General features: G+C 38.9%; 1 protein-coding gene across 1 annotated transcript in view; it reads right to left on the bottom strand.

Moving 5' to 3' along the window:
* Positions 1-22651, bottom strand: part of RELN (reelin) — a 535267-nt gene that overhangs the window by 2832 nt on the left and 509784 nt on the right. The window contains exons 57-63 of the mRNA XM_047850601.1: positions 22393-22568; positions 15992-16065; positions 14309-14470; positions 13397-13554; positions 10939-11158; positions 8900-9097; positions 8173-8271 (exon numbers count right to left, since the gene is read on the bottom strand). Of these exons, the coding sequence (XP_047706557.1) occupies positions 8173-8271; positions 8900-9097; positions 10939-11158; positions 13397-13554; positions 14309-14470; positions 15992-16065; positions 22393-22568 (1087 nt within the window). The remainder of the gene's footprint in view (positions 1-8172; positions 8272-8899; positions 9098-10938; positions 11159-13396; positions 13555-14308; positions 14471-15991; positions 16066-22392; positions 22569-22651) is intronic.

The raw sequence follows: 22651 nt of genomic DNA, 5'->3' as shown, positions 1-22651 counted from the left end.
TAGAATGGAAGCTAGAATACACTCTGAAGCCACTGCAGAGAAAAACACACACAAAAAGAGGTTTATCTTCAGTAACTTTACCACCCTTCCTTTCTCCCCTGATGTGACAGTGTTACATATATCAACTAAGTTGACCAGTTTCAATGTCATGGTTGAAGGATGAAGTGAATTTATTATTACATATTATGTTTTTTAATAATTTTATAATAATTAAATATTATTAACTTTATTATTTATTATCTGCTATAAGTACTAATTGCTACCTATGTAAAGTCCAGTTACAAAAAGAGGACAATGAGTTAATGTCTTGTCAAGTGTCAGGAGAAAAAATCCTGTCGCCTCTTTAGTCACAAAATACCAGGACTGACACTGGTCATCTTCTTCCCAGGACAGTAGGTCATCTTGTGGCCTTTTCCCTGGGTATCACGGTGGCCTCCTAACCTAGTCTTCTCACTCTCTCCCTTTATGGAAAAAACACCACTGAAAAGAAACCATGAGATCCTGAGAAAGTATCATTGATACATTGTGCCTATCTTTCCACATACATACAGGTGTTTTGCACACCAGACTCTGTAAACTTTCCCTCAAATGCTGACTCTACCTTGGAACAAGCCATTCGCAATCCTCTTGTCTATGGAGCCACATCTAAGCCAACCTAGCCCGATACTCCAAGTTCTCTGCAGGTTTAATCTTACTCTGTTGTTAAAGTCCTTTCTTCCACTACGTTCCCATACAGACTGCTCTAGTCAGAGCCACCCTGAACCTCTTCCATCTGCCTCACTGACCAATCCCCTACATCACTTCTTGTGTTTCTACATTTTTTCCAAGTATCACATTTTATTTATTGCTCCCTGAAGCAATGTCCCCCCTACTTTGAACCCTCATCGTGCTCATTTTCTGCTTTGAATGGAGATTAACTGTGTTCTGTCAGTGTCGTGGCTTGCCCCCCATTCCCTCCCACCCCCACACCACAGCACTGAGACTCCTGCCTCACCCGTGGGTGGTCAAGGCATGTTTGTTGAACTTTTGGTGACTTACTGATTGGATTCCTGTTGTAAATCATTACTCTTTAACTATAAAGAATAACTGCAAAGTTAAAGCAATGAAAATTATTCTGTTGTAAACATGTTTAAAGATACAAGGTACTCAAAGATAATTTAAAATAGTTAAGATATTTTACATAGGAAAAGAAAACTCAGAACACTCAAGATATTTAGTTATCTCGATGCAATCTAGATTGACATGAAAGTGACCTCAATACATGGGAACAAAGGAACATTAAAGTTTTAATGAAAGTTGAGGTGTACGTTTAATTGCTTTAAAGCAACTTTTCTATATAACAGGGTAGGGGTAGAGAGACAGAGTGAGGGAGGGACAGAGAGAGGTGGGGGGGGGTGGAGAGACAGAAGCTTCAGTGCAGAGCCTGACGTGGGGCTTGACTTCACCAACCTGAGATCATGACCTGAGGTGAAATCAAGAGTCGGATGCTTAACCTACTGAGCCACCCAGGCACCCCCTATTTTTGTTTCTGATATATGTAGACATATAGCTATAGATAACCTTATTACCAAAATAATTACTGGTGTGATGGAATTTTAAAGATTTATTTTTCCACTGCAATTACAGGGGAAAGTAATTTAAAAAATTTTTAAGTACAATGAAAGCAGGTAATATTCATCCCAAGGCATATCAACTAGGCTACTTGGCATATTGATTTGCTTTGGCTGTGCATAGAACTTGGTCCATTTTTAAATTCTCCTTTGTAAGTCATTGAAAGAAGGGAGACTGAATGTCAGTGGCATGTTGGAAACGCTAACTTAAATTTCCACTATCGCCGAGTGACTTTAGAGACTTAGATGGAAATATAAGACCCTTCTCTGTTTCTGCATAGGAAATATGGATCTTGCAAGAACTTTCAAGAAAGACTCTATGCTATTTTGAACTGTTACTCTTCACTGGAGCCGCTATGTTAGGTCATCAATTATTATGAAAAAAAATTTCAATTGATTTTTATTGGATTTTCCAACAGGAATGGGGAAGATAGAGCCTTGGCAGAAGTAATTTGAGATCCTTGAAATGTAGGCTTTTTTTTACTGATCAGTCATTTGTTTATTCATTATCAAAACATATGATACAATAATTAACACCTTATACGAATGCAGAAGTAAGAATCCAGGGGACTGTCACATCTTTTAGAGAAATACTGGTGAGTACAAGATGAGATGCCGCTGTTCAAACTAATCAATGAAACTCCCCTGAGTAGAGGATGCCGGACATTTTATTTTCAACACCCTGCATTTTTAGGAAGGCTACATATAGATAAGTGTAGGCTCAGATACCTCACAAATGTTGAAAATTTCGTATTTATTTTCTCTGCTAAAAGGGAAGAAGAATAATATCTAATAATGTGTACCTCAGGGAGTTGTAAGGATTAAGTGAAAACCCCTAGCATAACATGCAGATGATTAATAAATGATAAAACCATTTTAACTTCTTTCCTAAGTTTTAAAATATCACCACTGGAGGACAAATGTAACTACATATTAAAGAAGGCAAGTCTTACCTAAGGATAGGATCTAGAACTCACAAATATTAAGAATAGGTCCACTACTTTCTGCCAATTCACTTATTTTTTGAAAATATTTTTTAATGTTTATTAATTTATTTTGAGAGAGAGAGAGAGTGGGAGCAGGGGAGGGGCAGAGAGCGAGAGGGAGAGAGAGAATCCCAAGCAAGTCTCACACTGCTAGCGCGGAGCCCGTCGTGGGGCTCAAACTTGTGAACCATGAGATCATGACCTGAGCTCAAACCAAGAGTCAGACACTCAATTGACTGAACCACCCAGGCACCCCTGCCAATTCACTTATTAATTTAAAACAGAATTAAAAAGTCAAGGTACCCGCACGCATCTCCAGCACAACAGATCTTTTGAGAGACATTACATTTAATCAGAGCCCCTAGGTCTTTGACACTCATCTCTAGTTTTTAATTTCTCTAATACAGTCTCAGGCACAGAGTGAAATTTGTTACTCAATAAAGCAATGCTGATTAGCACTCTGTCTATGCTGTTGTGCCCAATATTGCACGTACACTAAAGAATTACCACAATTTTGCTGAACTCTGACTTTACATGATCTAGGTTCCAAATGTCCCAGTATATCCCAATATCATACATAACTTTGTTTTCACAGATCTTTTTTTAATTGCAAAGGTCTTTGACAAGACTTTTGTTAATGCAGGTAACACTGATGAGACTATTAGGCAACAATTACCCAGAATTAGTAAGAGGACTTACCTTACTCTAGTGGAAAACCAATGACAGCAAATAATGAAATATAACACAAGTTAAAAAATGCCTTTCAATGCATGCAGCACTGTGATTAGTCATAAAAGTCTGATCAGGTTTAGATGCAATATAGGATTTTTCATCTCTTTTGAAAATAAAAATTAAAGAAGTTATTTCTTATTCTCCTACACCTGATATATACATATATTTAACTTTTTAATGTAATGCAACATGCAATATTTGCTCATAACCATATGTCAAGGTACATGTAGCTTAGTACTACATTTGGCATAAATGTTGTGTATAAAGTATAAATAGGAAAGTAGTAGTTAATAACTAACCTTAATTTATTGTCTGTTTTTTCAGTTATTTGCATTTTAGAAAATACTTATTCCTGAATATATTAAGGAATGGGCTTTAAAAAATACAGAAGTCCTCTACATCAGATAACACAGTCAAATTAGTAAAGGATAAATATGCTTTGCAACAAATGTACTATGCTCATCTCCAAAAATCATTTGTGCCAAAAATGTGATAGTATTTTGATAATGGATAGCATGAGGGGATGGGTCATGATGGTACTCATATTATTGAAATCTGATAAATGCGTTTAAGACCATAGTTAGCAACATATTGGTTTTCATCCCCAGTAAATGTGGTAATTATTCACTCTTTAGTAAGTCAATTCACAAAGGCTCTTTACCGAGCCATTTGCTTTCAAGGTACACATGCAAAAATTGGCCCACTTCATTATACACATGACAGGTTGTGACTTAGACACGTACACAAAAAAAATGTGATGTGTGAATGAGATGCGGAGTTGGGTGAGGGAGATTCTTAGGATAAAAGGATGAGTGCCCCACAAAAACGATTAAGACCAAGATTTCTCTTTTATCCTAAGAAGAACCCCACCAGCATGGATCTTGTGAGGGGTCTGCCCAAGGGTGTTCACAAACATTTACTGCAAAAGGAACGTTCTCTACTAGCAAGTGAATTCAGAGACATTAGGTTTCTGACATGGTTGCCAGTGACTGTGTTCTGCTATATTGCTCAGACTTTACGGAATAAGGCCTTTTGGTAAGCTAGTGAGGCTGGGAAAAACTCATCTGTCAATTTAGTACATCTGTTTTATGCCAGAATAGCAGTGGCCAATTCTCATGAAGAGCTTTTCATGGGCAGGTTTTACTGAAAAACATCACCAGGATGAAAAGATTTCACTCTCAAACAAGCATAAAGCATAAGTGACTTTGCTTGTTAAGTGCTAAATGGTGCTTTTACTCTTTTATGATGTGGGGCTTGTCATTCTGTACATCTATGTTTATGAAACACAAATCCTTCCACATGGAGTATTTTAGAATTAACCCATTAGGTTAAACATTTGTTATGTATGTTGTCAATTTAGGATGCATTCCTAAACCTTGAAATATTTTCAAAAGTGCTGAATTTGTTCTCATCAAACTCATTTATGTACCTTTGTAGTTAATATGGGCAGTGCTGAGGTTATTTTCAAGATACCATGCGTGACTGGAATTTTTCTTTCTAGGGATTTTTAGCATGTGTCCTTAGTGCACATGCACAGAAGCAAAACTATGGTAATAAAGTTAGATTAAGGCCAGTGTTCACTCAGAAAAGAAAATACGTTCTAACAATGTAATGGTTTTCCAACCATTAGTTGCAAAAACATATTAGCAGCCATATTTGAGTCATCAGTTAAGTAGGGCTTGTATCTCTTTAGATTTGCACCCCAGTCTCCTCTCTCTTCCACACTTGAGGAGTTAGCAATGCTAGTTTATATCACTAAATGTTATCATATAAAAGTATAGTGAATTCGAGGATATTTCGAATTAATAGGGATTTATGGGAGTATTCTACCTCCCTATTTCTTTTTTTAAAAAATTTTTAAATGTTTTATTATCCAAATTTTGAGAGAGAGGGGAAAAAGAGCATGAGCAGGGGAGTTGCAGAGAGAGAGGGAGACACAGAATCCGAAGCAGGCTCCAGGCTCTGGGCTGTCAGCACAGTGCCCGACGCAGGGCTCGAACCCACGAACCGTGAGATCATGACCCGAGCTGAAGTCGGACACTTAACCGACTGAGCCACCCAGGCGCTCCTCTACCTCTCTATTTCTAAGTATATATCTGCTGTAGCAAAATTATAATTAGTAATATTTGTGAATCATGAAGCAAATCTTGGCTAGCTTCTTGGTGCTTCATTTGGTTGAAAGACCCTATGGAGAATTATCGTGTTTTATTTTTCTGAATTCTCTGGAAGTTTATTTTTTATTTTAAACTCATCAAATGAATGACTTAAAGTGATTATTTTGTAGAGCTATCAAGGGCATATTAGTTAGTGAATGCCTTAAAACCTCTGACTCTTCTGAAAAGAAGTGCTATGGAAGGGGACAGTTGGTATAGAAATGTTAAATCCTAACACAAGAGCAAAATATCAAAAAGATGGTTCTGAAAATATAATTTCTGTTTCTTTCTCCAAAAAAAAAAGAAAGGAAAGAAAGCAAAGTATACCCTTTATTTTTAACAAAATTTTGAAATGTCATTAAAGAGCTAGCATTTCCTTTTAAAATTATCTGTGTGATATAAAAAAAATAAAATTATTTGGTGATATGTGTGAATTATAATTTTTAAATCATTCACTGAAAGAAGACACCGAATGAAGTCCAAATCATGCAACACTGTGCATATGTGGAAATGCTCTTTTCTCATTCAAAATGTTTTAGTGTCTGGAAAGTCTGCAAGAATAATGCAGAGTAAGAGCAGACAGTGCCTGGTAAGTGATAAATTCTTCAGAGGACTAAAATTCTGGAGATGGAATAAAAGTGAAGTCATTACACACAGATTCTTTCTCCAGAAAAATGATCGATATGATAGATTTCCTATAATCCAAACTTGATTCTTGTAGTAACAGCATGATGCCGGTGGTTGCTTATAAAAATTAACCAACACCAGGTATTCAAGAGGGTCCCTTGGGAGCTATGTGGTGAGGCTTCCTGCTGATGCTCTGAGAGACTCTGAGGAAGCAGGTCAACAGGGAAGGAAGGACAGAGTTGCTTCAAAGTTGCAAAGGGGCTGTTTCCCACCACGGGAGTATATTTGCACAGCTGACCCCACCTGCTCTTTAATTTTGTTCAAGGGAGGGTATTGTGGTGATGATATGTCTCAGAAATCCAAAACTGATAACTGAAATTGTTTGGTTGGGTGGCAGGAGAAGAAATCTCTAATCTACTCACACACATGACATGTTAAGGATTGTCATGTCTACCCCAAGGGCAGTATTCGCTGCTTTCTTTTGAGGACTGTCAAGTTTTTAAGTTTCCATCGGAGTTCATAATGCTTTGTCAGGCACACGAAGCCCTATTAATGTAAACTGTCTTGGCAAGAGACTTGAAAGATACAAAGTGTTTATTGACTCTAAATTGGATTCTCAACCAGTTTATTAGAATCACCCGGGGCGCCTTTTAAAAAGACTGATGCTCAGGTCCCACTGCAGATCAATTTCAATCAAACCATCCGGAGGGATGCTTCTTCCAAAAGCTCCTGAGTGATTCTGATGTTCAATCAGATTGAGAAACGCTGCTCTGAAAGGAGAGTATTCAGGGCAGAAAGGCTCTAGGATTGGTTCTTGGTCTATTTGGACATCTCTCTCTGGCCTTACCATATATATGTGTTCATTTTAGAGCCCAGGTTTTGTTCTATTCTCCTGGAATACTGTAGTCTGAGGAAATCAATATCTAAGTAAACCATCAGCCTCATATATAGATCCAGATGACTATGGACTGTGATTTTAAACTTCAACTTTGTCTTGTGGAGGCAGAGCCCAGCAAGTTGTCCAAAGCAGCAGAGCGCACAGTGGGGACTTGTGTAGGGACTGGGTTGCTCTTGGATTTGGGGGTTGATATGGATGCCATGCAAGCAGGTGCCTCAGTGAAAACTAAGACGAGGGCTAAGTCAAGACTGAAAAATTCAGCTCATGGCTATGATTGAAAGAAAACAGATCTGGTAGTTTTCCTACCAATTAATCATTTACGTTTGCTTTCAAAATGACTGAAATCAGCCAAAGGGCTGATTTCATTTTTGATCTGGTAAACAGAATGAACATTTGAACCTATCTACCGAGAAGATTCGCCTCTCCTTGCCAACCACTTGGAGCCATCAGTCCGAACACGTCGAGACATAAGCTTTCCCGTTCCAGTTCTACAGGAACTAGATCGTTAGAGAAAAAGCAATCATCTCTCTGCACAACAGTCAACCCGGCTAAGGGGACAGCGGCGCCAGCTTTATTCTATGGGAGAAGCCACAGGGGGACACCCTCAGCTATTCTATGGGAGAAGCCACAGGGGGACACCCTCAGCTTGCAAGGGGCTGGGCTGGGGCGGGAGGAATCTGAAACCACAAATGCCTTGCTCTAATCGCAACCACGTCACTAAACTGAAGGCCACCTCAGGCATCGGTGGCTCGGACAGGTGTTTGTAACTGGGCACGTCAGCCAGAAACACTCTGCACACTGACCAGTACAGATCCCTTCCCTTCTGAGGGACGTCATGCCATTTTATAAGGCAACCTAGATGTGGCAAAGACACTGTTTCCCATTTACCCTGAGGCTTCTGTTTCATCCCATTTAACGAACGTTGTCAAATGCACACATAAATCTTTTGCTCACTGAAGTTGTCTAAGGTACATTAAACTGCATTTGGGACTTGGCTATTTCAGGTTGACCTAAGCTACAGATTGCAGTTGCTGAAGAGTGTAGGCGAAAGTCTTGTGGGGGTTTCTCATTAGGAGCGGTTGTTACTGAATTAAGGAGCATGCCACATCAAAGGAATTTCAAACCTTCCTGCAAGGGACATGGGATGCTACGCATCAGATACTCACAGGACGACCTCCACATGGTCCAAAGCCCACTGATCATGACCTGTTCCATTGTGGCGCGGTTGCCACCAGCGCAATAAAACTCCTTTCATCCGGGCCTCCCTGGGTCACAGAAGGACAGAGGTTAAATGCTAGAAAACAAAACTTCCTTGGTATGTGACTTGCAGACTTCAAACAGAATAGGCTAGCCTAAATCAACAAAACTTAGGGTATGGAATTCAGATTTGCTTAGGTCCTAGGATTTGGCTCCTTAAGGACTTGTAATTCTTTTACAACTCCCTCCCTGCTTCCCCGTGCCCCACTGGTACCTGGAAAAGCACTGTTTTTGGCCAACAAACGTGACATGGCTTCTGTGTGACAGACACTGTGCTAAAGGCTGGGGGTACAATGCTAAGCAAAAGTGACATGGTTGCCTACCCTCAGAAAACTTTCAAATGAGCGTAGAAAATTAACAATGTTTCTTTCTAAAGGACTAGAAATACTGGTTAGAGAAAGGGAAATACCCAAAAAGTGCCTTTGCATTTAGTTGTTATTCTCTATTCCCTGTTGCACCTGGTTCCTTGCCTAACAGAAAACAGTGACACAACTTTGGGGGGTCTGGGTTAGTCTTGGCTGTGCCACCACCTGCTTCTGTGCTGTTGTTCCAGTAACTTCACCAAACTTCCAGCTCAGACCCTGTGATTCTCAGGGATCACGCATGAGACCATGCCTTTCCATTCAGGCCACTTACAGGGGGACATTGTAAGACACTCGCTGAGCCTGTGTGAAGTCCTTGGGCTGGTGCTGTGCGATGACGTGCCAGGTGACCCCATTGTTGACACTGTACTGCAGCAGCACGGCCTTGTCCACGGCGTGGGGGCCACTCAGGTCACTGTTGCAGCTGTCTGTCTGTGACGTGCTCCCAATTTGCAAAACAAACATGATTTTGCTGAAAACACAGGGAAACAAGCGTCAGGTGATATTCAAAGTTTTATATTTTCTAATTTTTTTTCTTTTACCTTTCTTGATCCTAAAGTCCACAATTTCTGAAGTCGCAGAGTAGAAAGAGAAGCATCCAGTCTTATGACTGAATCATATTAGCAATAAAATTTATTTATATTATCTTTTACATCATACATATGAGAGATAATCTTAGAAGGCTGGTGTTCTATGCAAAGAAAACAATTTTGACTTTCAAAGCTCTGTGTCACCTAAAATATCTTCTATTCTCTGAAAGGTAATAGGGGCCAAGTAGGCATGAGGACACAGAGAGGACAAGGACTAAAACCACAATATTTATACTTTTTTTTTTTTTTTTTTTTTTACAAATAGCTCCAAGCTGAATAGCATCTGCGCAAGGATAAATCATCATGTCTATTTTAGGACAGATGTCTGGAGATCAGAGTGGAGGGAAAACTGAGTTAGACATGGTCCACGGCTCAGGACCATGTCTGCTATTCTGTTTCAAGTTCACAGGCATCCCTACCCTTAGAGGATACAGTTTTTAAACACAGGAAATCTATGTTTAATATCTAATCTATATCTAATCAGAGTCCTAGCAATTAATACAGTAGTCCCACTTAGGGGAGCTGGTGAAATAAAGCAGTGGGCTCAAAACTTATAAATGGCATGAATTAAACTTGCTTGTACAACATGGTGTGCAATTGTTAATTAAGCAGCTAGTTGTAGCTGTAGATGGGGTCAAGGAAATATCAGGTTGTCCCCAGATTAAGTACATCTTTTTGGTAGGAAAGAATGGGATGGGTGAACAAAATTTGGTATCTCCATGATTACCAAAATAATTACATTTTCATTGTTTATCACAGTGAAAGAACCTAAACTTACCTTTCTGCCTCTGAAAATACATTACTAATGTTTTCCAAAGTGAAAAGTCTTAAGTAAACATCTACATTTGGTTAATAACCAAACACCCAGTTTTCCAATATATTTGTAGCTACTGAACGCTTTCCAGCATTCTGTGAATACTCTAGTCTAATACTTTGCAATCTTCATAAAGCCTTGGAATCTTCTTTTTTGTTTTGTTTTTTGAATTACACAGACAAAAAGCCATGTTTGTACTGGCGGAAGTGGCACAGCTGTGGAGGCCAGGTGGAGAAGGAAATCCAACCTTCCTGGGGTCTCTTTTTCTCTGTCACTTTCCTGGTTGATTTGCACAGTGTCTGAGCACTCTATTTTGCATTAATAAGCAGCTCTTGGAGCATGTGAACGTTTAAAGTCCCCATAATCCATCCACTGGGCCTCCACTTCTATTTATTGTAACCTACATAAGCTAACTACAGGTATGTGTTTGCCTGACTACAAAATCTACTTTGCACACACATTTATATTTACATACTTGCAAACAGTCCACATTAAATTATCTATGTAGATTGTCAGCCAATTTAACATTTTTTAGTTATTTTCTCAATTTTATTGAGACATAATTGACGTCAAACAGTGTGTGGGTTTAAGGTATATGACATGTTGATTTGATATACTTATCAATTTTTTATATTTGGCCATTTCTTCTGGCTTATGCCTATGTCACCACCACTCGGCCAGTGCATGTGAAGAAAGACAAGGTAATTCTGCAATAAATTGAAGCAAAGCAGAATTCTGTGTTGTAGAAACACATAATGCTTCCTCATCCCAAATTCAAATGACATTTTGGCTTCCACCATTTTGTGACACCTGTGCCATGAAGTTCATGATTCAATCTAACAGGCAGTGGAAAGTGGCCAGTCTTGTGACCAATTCTATATCTGAAGCAGAACACAGGAGTTTTGTTACCTTGCTCGAGTGAGGTCCAGAGGCTTGGTGGCAGCTTGCCTTATCTGACAGCCGTTAAAATACAGTGAGTCTCCATGGGCATAGGGTGCCAGCTGCCCACAGCCACTTCCTATCCCTCCACCTTGAATGGTCTCCCAGTTTGCCTCAGTGACTCTTGCTGACTCGAAATTATCTTTAATATAACTGGGAAGATCATGACTGAAAACAGAGCAATCATCACCTAGAGGGAAGGGAATAATTGCAAACATCAGCTATGGAAAGCAGAATCATTAAAGATCAAGTATTCAGTTTCAGGTTTCATCCATTCTTGCTCCCGTAAGAATGACAAAATACCAAGAAGATATAGACTCCTCGAAATAAATGTTTCTCTTTTATTTTATCAATTATTGGCTTGTGTTCTTGAAAAAAAAATCCCATTACCTTTGAGTCAATTTACTGAATTATGTAGGTGCTTATATACTTATTGTTCACGTAAATCTATTGTTTAAATACCAACAGCATCTGGCCGCGCCTGCGTGTTTACCAATGATGTGTCTTGCTAGGGAGTTCTCACCCTGGCATGAGAGGCCAACCTAATTTCTTTCTCCCTAGTATAACTCTGGAGCAGAAAATAGGATAAGTCATATTCTTGTTCTTCTAGCTCTATACTTGATTCTTGAGAGCAGAGTCTGCATTTTATTCATTGTTGGATTCTAGCAGCTCACACAAGCCCATATACCATATGCAATAACAAGATGAAATAAATAAATGAATAGTGAATAGACTGCAAGTATGAGACCACTAAGCTGAAATACAGGCATTCGAGACAGTACATTAGCAAATGTGTGTGTGCTTGCATTTGCCCTTGATTTGAACAGCACAACTTTCCTAAACATCTGCAATAGTTCCAAATTAAAAGGTCATAGCTCTACTGTATCAGGGGAGCAGGCAAATTCCAGACATCTAGGACTGCTTGTGAGACATCTGATTCGTTCATTTGCCTAAAGTTCAAATTCTCCAGCTAATGCATGGGCAGATACAGCTGGTCTCAGAGAACAGAGGAATGAGCTGGTAATGAGAAGAGAGGAAAAAGATGACCGTGAAATAATTTCTAACGTGAGAGATGTGCAGCAGTCTACATAAATCATACTCATTTCATTTGGAGGCAAGGAAATAGAATCAACCAAGAAATCTAAATATATTCTACTCCAGAAGTCAGATCTGTGGATTTTTACATTGTACCCTTGGGGAAGATGGATAATTCTGCTCCTTGTTGGCTAAATCTCTCAGTTATGAGACTGGAAAGAACAACCTGAGTAATGGTCTTCTTTCTGATACTGACTAGCTGTGTCACCTTAGGCAAGTCACTTAAGTTCTCTGAGTCTCAGTTTCTTTACCTATAAAGTGGGAATAATGATATAAACATAGCTGACTTATGGGGATCTTATAAGTACTAAATGATTTTGCTGAATAAATTGGTGGACATTGTATAAACAGTAAAATGTAAGGCAATGTAAGAATTCATTCAAAAAAGATTTATTGAGTGCTGCTATAGGCCAAGCAGTAGGCTCTGAGAATATAATGGTAATTATGTAAACTTTGTAACAGTAGAAACCTGTTGGAAACATTGCATCAGAGGAAAGAAGGCTGTATGCCTTCTATGAGGCCAAGAAGGCAATTTCCTAAGATGTTAGGGGTTGAGTAGATACTCTGTCCCAAACTGTAAACTTAGGTTTTAGAAGCTTGAGCAATAAAAATGTATTTTTTTGAGTCATGGGTTTTGTGTGTGTGTGTGTGTGTGTGTGTGTGTGTGTGTGTGTGTGTGACAGAGTGACCTGGAAAAGAGAGTACCTTGACTCATCAGCTACATCTTGGGAGGACTATGACAGCTGCTGTTGGAGAGACTGAGAAAGAAAGAGTATTGGCAAAGTATCCAGGGATGGGCAGCTAGGCCAGGAAGGAGAGAGGCTCAGAAGTGGAAATAAGGTGTTGGGGGTGGTGGTTGGGGCAGGGAGTTATATGAAGGATGGTGAATGTGAGGTGCTATAGAATTCTGCATTAAAAAAAATACTTCAAGGAGCGAGGCACCTGGGTGGCTCAGTCGGCTAAGCGTCCGACTTCAGCTCAGGTCATGATCTCGTGGTTCATGAGTTCGAGCCTGCATCGGGCTCTGTGCTGACAGCTCAGAGCCTGAAACCTGTTTGGATTCTGTGTCTCCCTCTCTCTCTGCCCACTCATGCTCTGTCTCTCAAAAATAAATAAATGTAAAAAAAATAAAATATTTCAAGGAACATAGCAGAAAATTATCCTTGATACTTCGTTCCAAAGATCAGTATATCTGTGATCAAACAGTGTATCACCCATCCCAAATCTCTCAGGCTGGCATTTTCACCAATTTCCTAGTGACCTCTGGGTACATGCTGAGATGAGGAGAACCTCACCATCTCCCGTGTTAAAAATGACAGGCTGGGATGCAGACCTTGGAAGCTTTCATCGCAGATGCAGACGGCACCCGTGGTGCAGTACCCATGCCCACTGCAGAGCTTGGGGCAAGCCTCTCCGATGTACACGTGGTCAATCGCCCAGCTCTGCTTCTCAGCTTCTTCCCCCTTCTGGATCCAGCGGAACTGTGTTGCACTGAAAGTCCCACAGAGAGCAGAAGGGATTCAATAGGCTGTTATTCTCCCTAGCAGTGTGCAGCCTCCAGCCCTGGGACTACTTCTGAGAAAAGGACTTCCCCAGACTTCTCCTTGAGGCACCCAAGTAGAGGTGAATGAACTTGTAATCCTCGGACTCTGTGAATATACCCCAGAGTGCCATTGTGGGAGCTTGTACCTTCCCTGAAAGTGTTATGTGAATTTCCTATTCTATTGCCTAACAAATTTGTGTCCATTTTTCCTAGAGAGGTATATTGCATTCCAGATCTTTGAGTAAAAGGAATACTGTTCTAGGAAGATGGCACTCTGTTATGTTTATCCTGTGGCTTTGTGTAGCCCAACCAGCCCTGCACACCCCAGACAGTATCTGTATATGGGATGAACAGTGCAGCCTCTTGGCATCACAGAACACTGGCGAAGATATGGTGCCAACTCCACATCTTTGTGTGAGTGTCTGTGACTTGGGGCCTGTGACTGAGTTTGGCATGTGCTGTGCTATTTCATCAAAAGAAAATTTGAGATCTGTACCATTTACAAAAAAGATCTTATCTCTTCCTAGTTCTTCTTGGGGCATGCAACTGCCATTTTGGGACATAGGTTGGTGAAAGGAGGGAGAGGTTACTAGAGCTGTAATGAGATCTCTGGCCTCAGTTGTTTTCAGGTCACTGCATGAGCTCTATAGATAATTACACTGCCAGATAATTCCACAAAGTTTACCTTAGGATGCAACTTACCTGGAGGAGACATGGTCAGGCAGCTGAATGGTGACTCTCTTCCAGCTTGAGCTGTTGACAGCATTGTAGATGGTGGCTTCATGGAACTGGAAGGGGGAGCAGCCAATGCTGTTGGAAGAGGAAGGAAGGCACTGGCTCTGCACGAGCTGCCAGGAATCAGACCTGAAGAGACCACAGAGGCTGCGTTAGACAACTCTGAAGAGAAATGTATGACCTATCTAATGTCAATGTTAACACTTTGGGGCTGGGTTAAATTTAGGTTTTTTTTTTTTTTAAGTTTATTCATTTATTTTGAGAGAGAGAAAGCGAGAGCGCGAGCAGGTGAGTGGGGAGGGGCAAACAGAGATGGAGACAGAGAATCTCAAGCAGCCTCCATATTGTTAGTACAGAGCCCAACGAGGGGCTTGAACCCACCAACTGTGAGATCACGACCTGAGCCAAAATCAAGAGTCGGACACTTAACCGACTGAACCAACCAGATGCCTTTAGATTGAGATATTTTTTATGTAAGTTCTGTACTTCCTGTATATATTTATATAGACAATGAAAAGGCAAATTAAAAATAATTTCATATAATATATATTCTAATTCTTTACAAGCACAAGAATACATTCACAGATAATAGAATAAAATAATAGCGTGCATCGTGCTGCATACTAGTGGCTTCTGGTATATTACTGTAAATATACCCGGAGTTGACTGACAAAATTCTCTGTCTACTCAAACTTAACCCTGCATAATTCATTTTCAAGAGTGATGGTGTGAGACAGGGTTATCAACACCCTAATAAGGTAATTGCACAATGTCAGACTTTCACTATGCTTTAAGACACATGATTCTGGTTGAAGCATATTTAGATCTTTTATTGACTCAAATTCTCATTAAGGTGGGTTAAAAATGAGCAACATGAGGGGCGCCTGGGTGGCGCAGTCGGTTAAGCGTCCGACTTCAGCCAGGTCACGATCTCGCGGTCCGTGAGTTCGAGCCCCGCGTCGGGCTCTGGGCTGATGGCTCAGAGCCTGGAGCTGTTTCCGATTCTGTGTCTCCCTCTCTCTCTGCCCCTCCCCCGTTCATGCTCTGTCTCTCTCTGTCCCAAAAATAAATAAACGTTGAAAAAAAAAATTTAAAAAAAATGAGCAACATGAATAAAAGAGAATTCTACTTGAGGACAAATGTATTATCTTACTTATTTTAAAATAAAAAAAGTTTGTTGGCTTGCAGCCAACCTAGTATGAAAAACAGTTTTTCTTGGTTTGAAGGAAAAATTTGAAAATAAGACACACATGTAAATTTTATATAAATGAAATTAATAGATGGGAAATAAACATAAAGTACACTTTTTTTGGAATGTAATTATTTCTTCCTTTTAAAAAAATGTTCACTTATTTTTTGAGAGTGAAAAAGAGAGAGAGACAGAGAGTCCAAGTGGGAGAGGAGCAGAGAGAGGGAGACAGAGGTTCAGAAACAGGCTCTGTGCTAGTAGCACAGGGATTGAACCCACAAGTCATGAGCCCGCGACCTGAGCCGAAGTCGGATGCTTAACTGACTGAGCCACCCGGGTGCACCCATGAACCATACTTTTAATATAAAAGGTTGCTCCTCTGTAGATAGTTGCTTTAAAAATACACAACCATTTGAAGTGGTATTCAAGTTTGGAGGAATGTAAAAAAGTATTTCACAAACCTTGCATCCTTAGTGTACTCCAACATCACAGAATGAAGATCGCCACAAGAAGTAGCTTCACAACCCACCACAATCTAAAACAAGCATAAACAACAAATATGTACAGGGAAGATTAAGCACCTACCATTAATTAGAAATTCCCTCTCTCTAGATTGTAACTCTAATAAATAATCAACAAATATTCAGAGAAGCTTTTACAGAGCAGCCTGACTGAACACCAGCAATACAATTTTTTGAGTTCTGTTAAAAACATGCAACTCTGTGTGAAGATGAGAATTAAGGTTTAAATTTTTTTTTTAATGTTTTATTTATTTTTGAGACAGAGAGAGAGAGAGCATGAACAGGGGAGGGTCAGAGAAAGAGGGAGACACAGAATCCGAAACAGGCTCCAGGCTCTGAGCTGTCAGCACAGAGCCCGACACGGGGCTCAAACCCACAGACCACGAGATCATGACCTGAGCCGAAGTCGGACGCTCAACCAACTGAGCCACCCAGGCGCCCCGGGAATTAAGGTTTAAAAAAGTACTACTTCTTTCTTCTTTTTTTTTTTTTTCTTTCTTTTAGAGAGAGAGAGGGAGAAAGTGAGTAGGGGCAGAGAGAATCCCAGGAGGGGGAGTAAGAGAGAGAGGAAGAGGGAGAGGGAGAGGAAGGGGGGGGGGGAGAGAGAGAGAGAGAGAGAGAGAGAGAGAGAGAGAGGTGGGGCTCACCTGGGGCTCATGTTTAGCCAAAGCTGGGCTCAAGCTCACCCGAAGTGGGGCTCAAAGTCACCAACTGTGAGATCATGACCTGAGCCGAAGTCAGAAGCTTAATGACTGAGCCACCCAGGTGCCCAAAAAGTACTATTTCTAACCAAGAGCTAGTTGCTTGAAAAGATAAATAAAATCTATAAACCTTCAGTTAGTGTCATCAAGAAAAAAGACAGAGGACTCAAATAAATAAAATCAGAAATGAAAAGGGAGAAATAACAAGCGACAGCACAGAAATACAAAGATTATAATACTACGAAAAATTAGATGCCAACAAATTGGACAACCTGGAAGAAATGAATAAATTCCTAGAAACATACAGTCTTCCAAAACTGAATCAGGAAGAGAGATGAAATTTGAACAGACTGATTACTAGTAACAAAATTGAATCAGTAATCAAAAAACTCCCAACAAACAAAAATCCCCCGAAATGGCTTTATAGGTGAATTATACCAAATATTTAAAGAATTAATACCTATTCTTCTCAAACTATTCCAAAAAATAAAAGAGGAAGGAAAACTTCCAAATTTATTCTACAAGGCCATTCAGAAAAAGAAAGCTACACTCAATGTGGCACTCGAACTCAAAACCCTGAGATCAAGAGTTGTATGCTCCACTGACTGAGCCAGCCAGGATGAACATAGATGCAGAAATCCTCAAGAAAATATTAGCAAACTGAATTCAGGAATACACTAAAAGAATCATTCAACATGATCAAGTGGAATTTGTTCCAGAAATTCAAGGATAGTTCAATATTTGCAAATCAATGTGATACATAGAATCAACAAGAGAAATGATAGAACCATACGATCATCTCAATAGATGCAGAAAAAGCATCTGACAAAATTAAACATCCGTTCATGATAAAAACTCTCAACAAAGTGGGTTTAAAGGGAACATACCTCAACATAATGAAGGCCATATGTGAAAAACTCACAGCTAACATCATACTTAATGGTGAAAAACTGAGAGCTTTTCATCTAAGATTGGGAACAAGACAAGCATGTCCTCTCTCACCACTTATTCAACATAGTATTGGAGGTTCTAGCTGTAGCAATCACAAGAACAAAAAATAAAAGGCATCCAAATTGGGAAGGAAAAGTAAAGCTGTCACTCTTTGCAGATGACATGATAGTATGAATAGAAAACCCTAAAGACTCCACTGAAAAGCTATTAGAACTGATAAATGAATTCAGTAAAGTTGCAGCGTATAAATTTAATATGCAGCCATATGTTGCATTTCTATACACTAATAGCAAAGTAGCAGAAAGAGAAATGAGGGAGACAATTCCCTTTACAATTATACCAACAAAAAATAATACCTAGGAATAAATTTAATCAAGGAGGTGAAAAACCTATACTCTTAAAACTATAAGACGCTGATGGAAGAAACTGAAGATAAAGTAAACAAATGGAAAGATGTACCATGCTCATGGGCTAGAAGAATTAGCATTGTTAAAAATGTTCATACTACTCAAAGCAATCTATAAATTGAATGTAATCTGTATCAAAATACCAATAGCATTTTTTCACAGAACTAGAACAAAAAAATCCTAAAATTTGTATGGAATTACCAAACACCCCAAGACCAAAGCACTCTTGAGAAACACAAAGCTGGAGGTATCACAATTCCAGATTTCAAAATATACTGCAAAGCTGTAGTAATCAGAACAGTATGGTACTGGCATAGAAATATACACAAAGATCAGTGGACTAGTGGACACTTAATATGGTCAATTAATCTATGACAAAGGAGGCAAGAATACACAATGGGGAAAAACAGTCTCTTCAATAAATGATGCTGGGAAAACTGGACAGCTAAATGCAAATAATGAAACTGGACCACTTTCTTATACCATATACAAAAATAAATTCAAATGGATTAAAGACCTAAATGTGAGATTGAACCATTAAAAGAAAACATAAGCAGTAATCTCTTGGACATCAGCCTTAAGGACATATTTATGGATATATATCCTCAGGCAAGGGAAAAGGTAAAAATAAATAAATTATCGAGACTACACTAAAATAAAAAGCTTTTTCACAATCAAGGAAATCATCAATATAACAAAAAGGCAATCTACTAAGTGGGAGAAGATATTTGCAAATGATATATCTGATAAAGGGGTTAACACCCAAGATACATAAAGAACTTATGCAACTCAAAAGCAAAAAAAAAAAAAGTTTAAAAAATGGGCAGAGGACCTGAACAGACACATGATGGCCAAGAGACACATGAAAAGATGCTCAAATTTGCTAATCATTAGGGAAATACAGATAAAACCATAATGAGACAGATATCATGTCACACAAGTCAGAAGAGCTAGTATCAAAAAGATAAGAAATAGCAAGTGTTGGTGAGGATGTAGAGAAAAAGCAACCCTTATGCACAGTTGGTGAGAATGTAAATCGGTACAGCCACTCTGGAAAACAATATGGAGGTTCCTGAAAAAAATAAAAAATTGGAATACCAATGATCCAGTAATTCCACTGCTAAGAATTTACCAAAGAAAATGAAAATATTAACTCAAAAAGATATATGCACCCCTATGTTTATTGCAGCATTATTTATGATAGCCAAGATATAGAAGCAACCCAAGTATCCATAAATGGATGAATGGATAAAGACAGGGGGTATATATACGCAATGGGATATTACTCAGCCATAAAAATGAATAAGATCTTGCCATTTGTTAAAACATGGTGGACCTAGTGGGTATTATGCTAAGTGAAGGTCAGACACAGAAAGACAATAACCATATGAGTTCACTTATTTGTGTAATCTAAAAAACAAAACAAATGAATAAATAGAAATAAACTCATAAATACAGAGAACAAACTGGTGATTGCCAGAGGGGTGGAAAGAATAGATGAAATAGGTGAAAATACTGTAATAACATTTTAAGGTGACAGATAATGAGTACTCTAATTGTGGTGAGCACGGAGTAACGTATAGAATGTCATATCAGCTAGGTTGTACACCTGAAACGAATATAACATTGTATGTCAATTATACTTCAATAACAAAAAGAGTAAGCTCTTAACCTTTGAGAGAAGTGTTTTCTCAAAGACATAAAAGATTCTGTACAAGAAATGACCAGGCCCATTTCTTCCTATGTATCTATGTATCTATGTATCTATCTATCTAATTTTAATATTTCTGGATTATGCTATTGCTTTCCAAGTTTTCTACCTGCCAAGTTGGCAGTTCTGGTAAGACTGAGAGTCAGACACCTCTCCAAAAGAAAAAGGCATTCCATACCAATCAGAGCTGGCTGCAAACAGAATGATATCCATGGCTAAGTAGTAAAACAAACAAATAAACAAAAGTACTATTTCTATTTACTTAATATAATAACATATTAATCATAAATTTGGGAAAGATAATTTGGCCAAAAGTAAAGTAACATTTGGAGGATTAATGGAAAGAAACTCAAAGTATCACTGGTTCAAAACATTTTCACTGATACTCTAACTTCCTGATGCTACTAGTGAATTTCTATTTATAATTAAAAATAGCAATTTCTGACTACTTAATATTCATTCTTGTGGTTTTTACATTTCCGTATGAATTAAAACTTTCCATATTATATGCAATTAAATGTTTGAGTCATTAATAATGCATAAATGCTATAAAACCTTGGTGATTTAAATTTAAGTCCTAATCATCTACTTAATCAACATGTCCTTTTTTTTAGTGCTGACACTGGGGAAGGTTAGTGCTAAAAATTTCAGGCCGTACACTCATGAATAAAACAGCCCTGGCCTGAGAGAGAAAATAAGAAGCATATTCCAATAATGGAAATAGAAATCATAAAAGATACAACTAAAATGCTGTGGTGCTTCAGAGGAAGGAGAGATTATATTTGATTAAGTGGATTAGAAAATAATTCATCAGAAGTGGAAGATGTGAATTATTCCAACCACAAGAAAGAAATGACGACATGACAGAGGCGCTAACTATCACTATAATGGCAATCATATTACTACATATATATAAAATACATATAGTATATATATGTATATATATCAACATGTTGATTTGATGTATGTATGCATTTGATGTTTGTATGTATGTGTAGTATATGTACTATACATATGTATCAAACCAACCTGTTGTACAACTTAAATTTGAGCATCCTTCATGCCACTAAGGTAGGGATAGTCCTAAGGGAGTGGTAGCATTTGGGGAGACTGCCTCACCCTTCAGTCTCTGAAGGAAAGTTCAACATAAAACTGAGGAACACAGTGAATATCTCTATGCCCCTCTTTTTGCAACAGATCTGAACTTCTAAATTGTAAACCTGAAGCTCTACACTCATTAAACAATAACTCCCCATTTCTCTCTCCTACCGGCTCTGAATACATTTTTATTTCTGCTAGAAAGGACTCTTACTATTTTTTTTAAAATTTTTTTTTCAACGTTTATTTATTTTTGGGACAGAGAGAGACAGAGCATGAACGGGGGAGGGGCAGAGAGAGAGGGAGACACAGAATCGGAAACAGGTTCCAGGCTCTGAGCCATCAGCCCAGAGCCCGACGCGGGGCTCGAACCCACAGACTGCGAGATCGTGACCTGGCTGAAGTCCGACGCTTAACAGACTGCGCCACCCAGGCGCCCCACCTTACTATTAACCATCATTGCAGGGCATCTTTTTAAATAAGGATATCTTTTTAAAACATTTAAATAAATGTTTTAAATAAGCAACCAATGTTTGTCTTTAAAATGATCTAGTAACAAAGTGTATTTCTGCAATACCCTTTTTAAAAAAATATTTATTTTTGAGGGAAAAAGTGCACACGAGTGGGGGAGGGGCAGAGAGATGGGGGACAGAGGATCTGAAGCAGGCTCCGTGCTGACAGCAAATAGCTTATGCGGGGCTTGAACCCGTGAACCACGAGATTATGACCTGGGCCAAAGTCGGATGCTTAACCAACTGAACCACCTTGGTGCCCCTGTAATACCCTTTTTACTATTTTTTTAAATGTGTTTGGTAATGAGAAAGACATTAATCGATATTGCTTTATCTTTCTCTCTGATTATCTGGCTATTAATTATCTTCTATGACTTCCCTTCTACACTTCTTTATGAGTAAAATATGCAATGTAAAAGATTTGAGAGTCCTTTTTACATCTAAGGATTTGGGGCATTCCAGCTGGGCTACAGTACATGTCTGTGTTTGGAAGTCAGAGACAAAAAGAAAATAGAAAGACATGATGGAAAAGGATAGATAAAGAAGCAAAGTGGCTTGATATATGAAATCAGTGTAGAGTAAGAGAGAAGAGGTACAGAAACTGTGGGGAGAGTGGGAAGAGGGAGAAGGAGAGAGAGAGAGAGAGAGAGAGAAATTGGCAGAGGCACCTATATGAGCTTTTCATTTCCAAGATCTTGGGAACAACTCAAGATTCCATATATGAAATATAATACAGTTACATTTCTTGCTATGTCCCAATATACTAATTGATTTTATTGATGCTCAAATAATCCTATCTGATAAAGGCCTGTGCTAAAAATCACTTCTTTTACTCATAAGATAAAGGCTCTTTTAATGAATACAATCATTTCCTTGTAGTTGTACAACTAAGCATTCTTCCCGCCCTCCATCCCCAAATATGTAATGCCATATTCTGTTCTGAAGAGCCACTTCCCCTTACTTTAAACTGCATCATATATCCTGGCTGTATAATGAGTTCTCTGGAGGAGAGAGCATTGTGAGTTTTGTCCTTCTTTTTATTCGGCCAGTAGAGGTGGAAGGATGGGTTGCCACAGAATCCTGCTGTCCTTACTGCATTAGGGTAAAAACTCCAGTTTTCTTCATGGGAAGTGCCTTCTGTTAAGGTAAATTGGAAGCAATATGGCATGTTACTCTCTTGCACGGATTGGTTTATTGTCAAGTTACTGAAATGTCTGTGC

Source organism: Prionailurus viverrinus, chromosome A2 (assembly GCF_022837055.1).
Source record: "Prionailurus viverrinus isolate Anna chromosome A2, UM_Priviv_1.0, whole genome shotgun sequence".
Lineage (NCBI taxonomy): Eukaryota > Metazoa > Chordata > Mammalia > Carnivora > Felidae > Prionailurus > Prionailurus viverrinus.
This window is presented reverse-complemented; position numbering and strand designations above follow the sequence as displayed.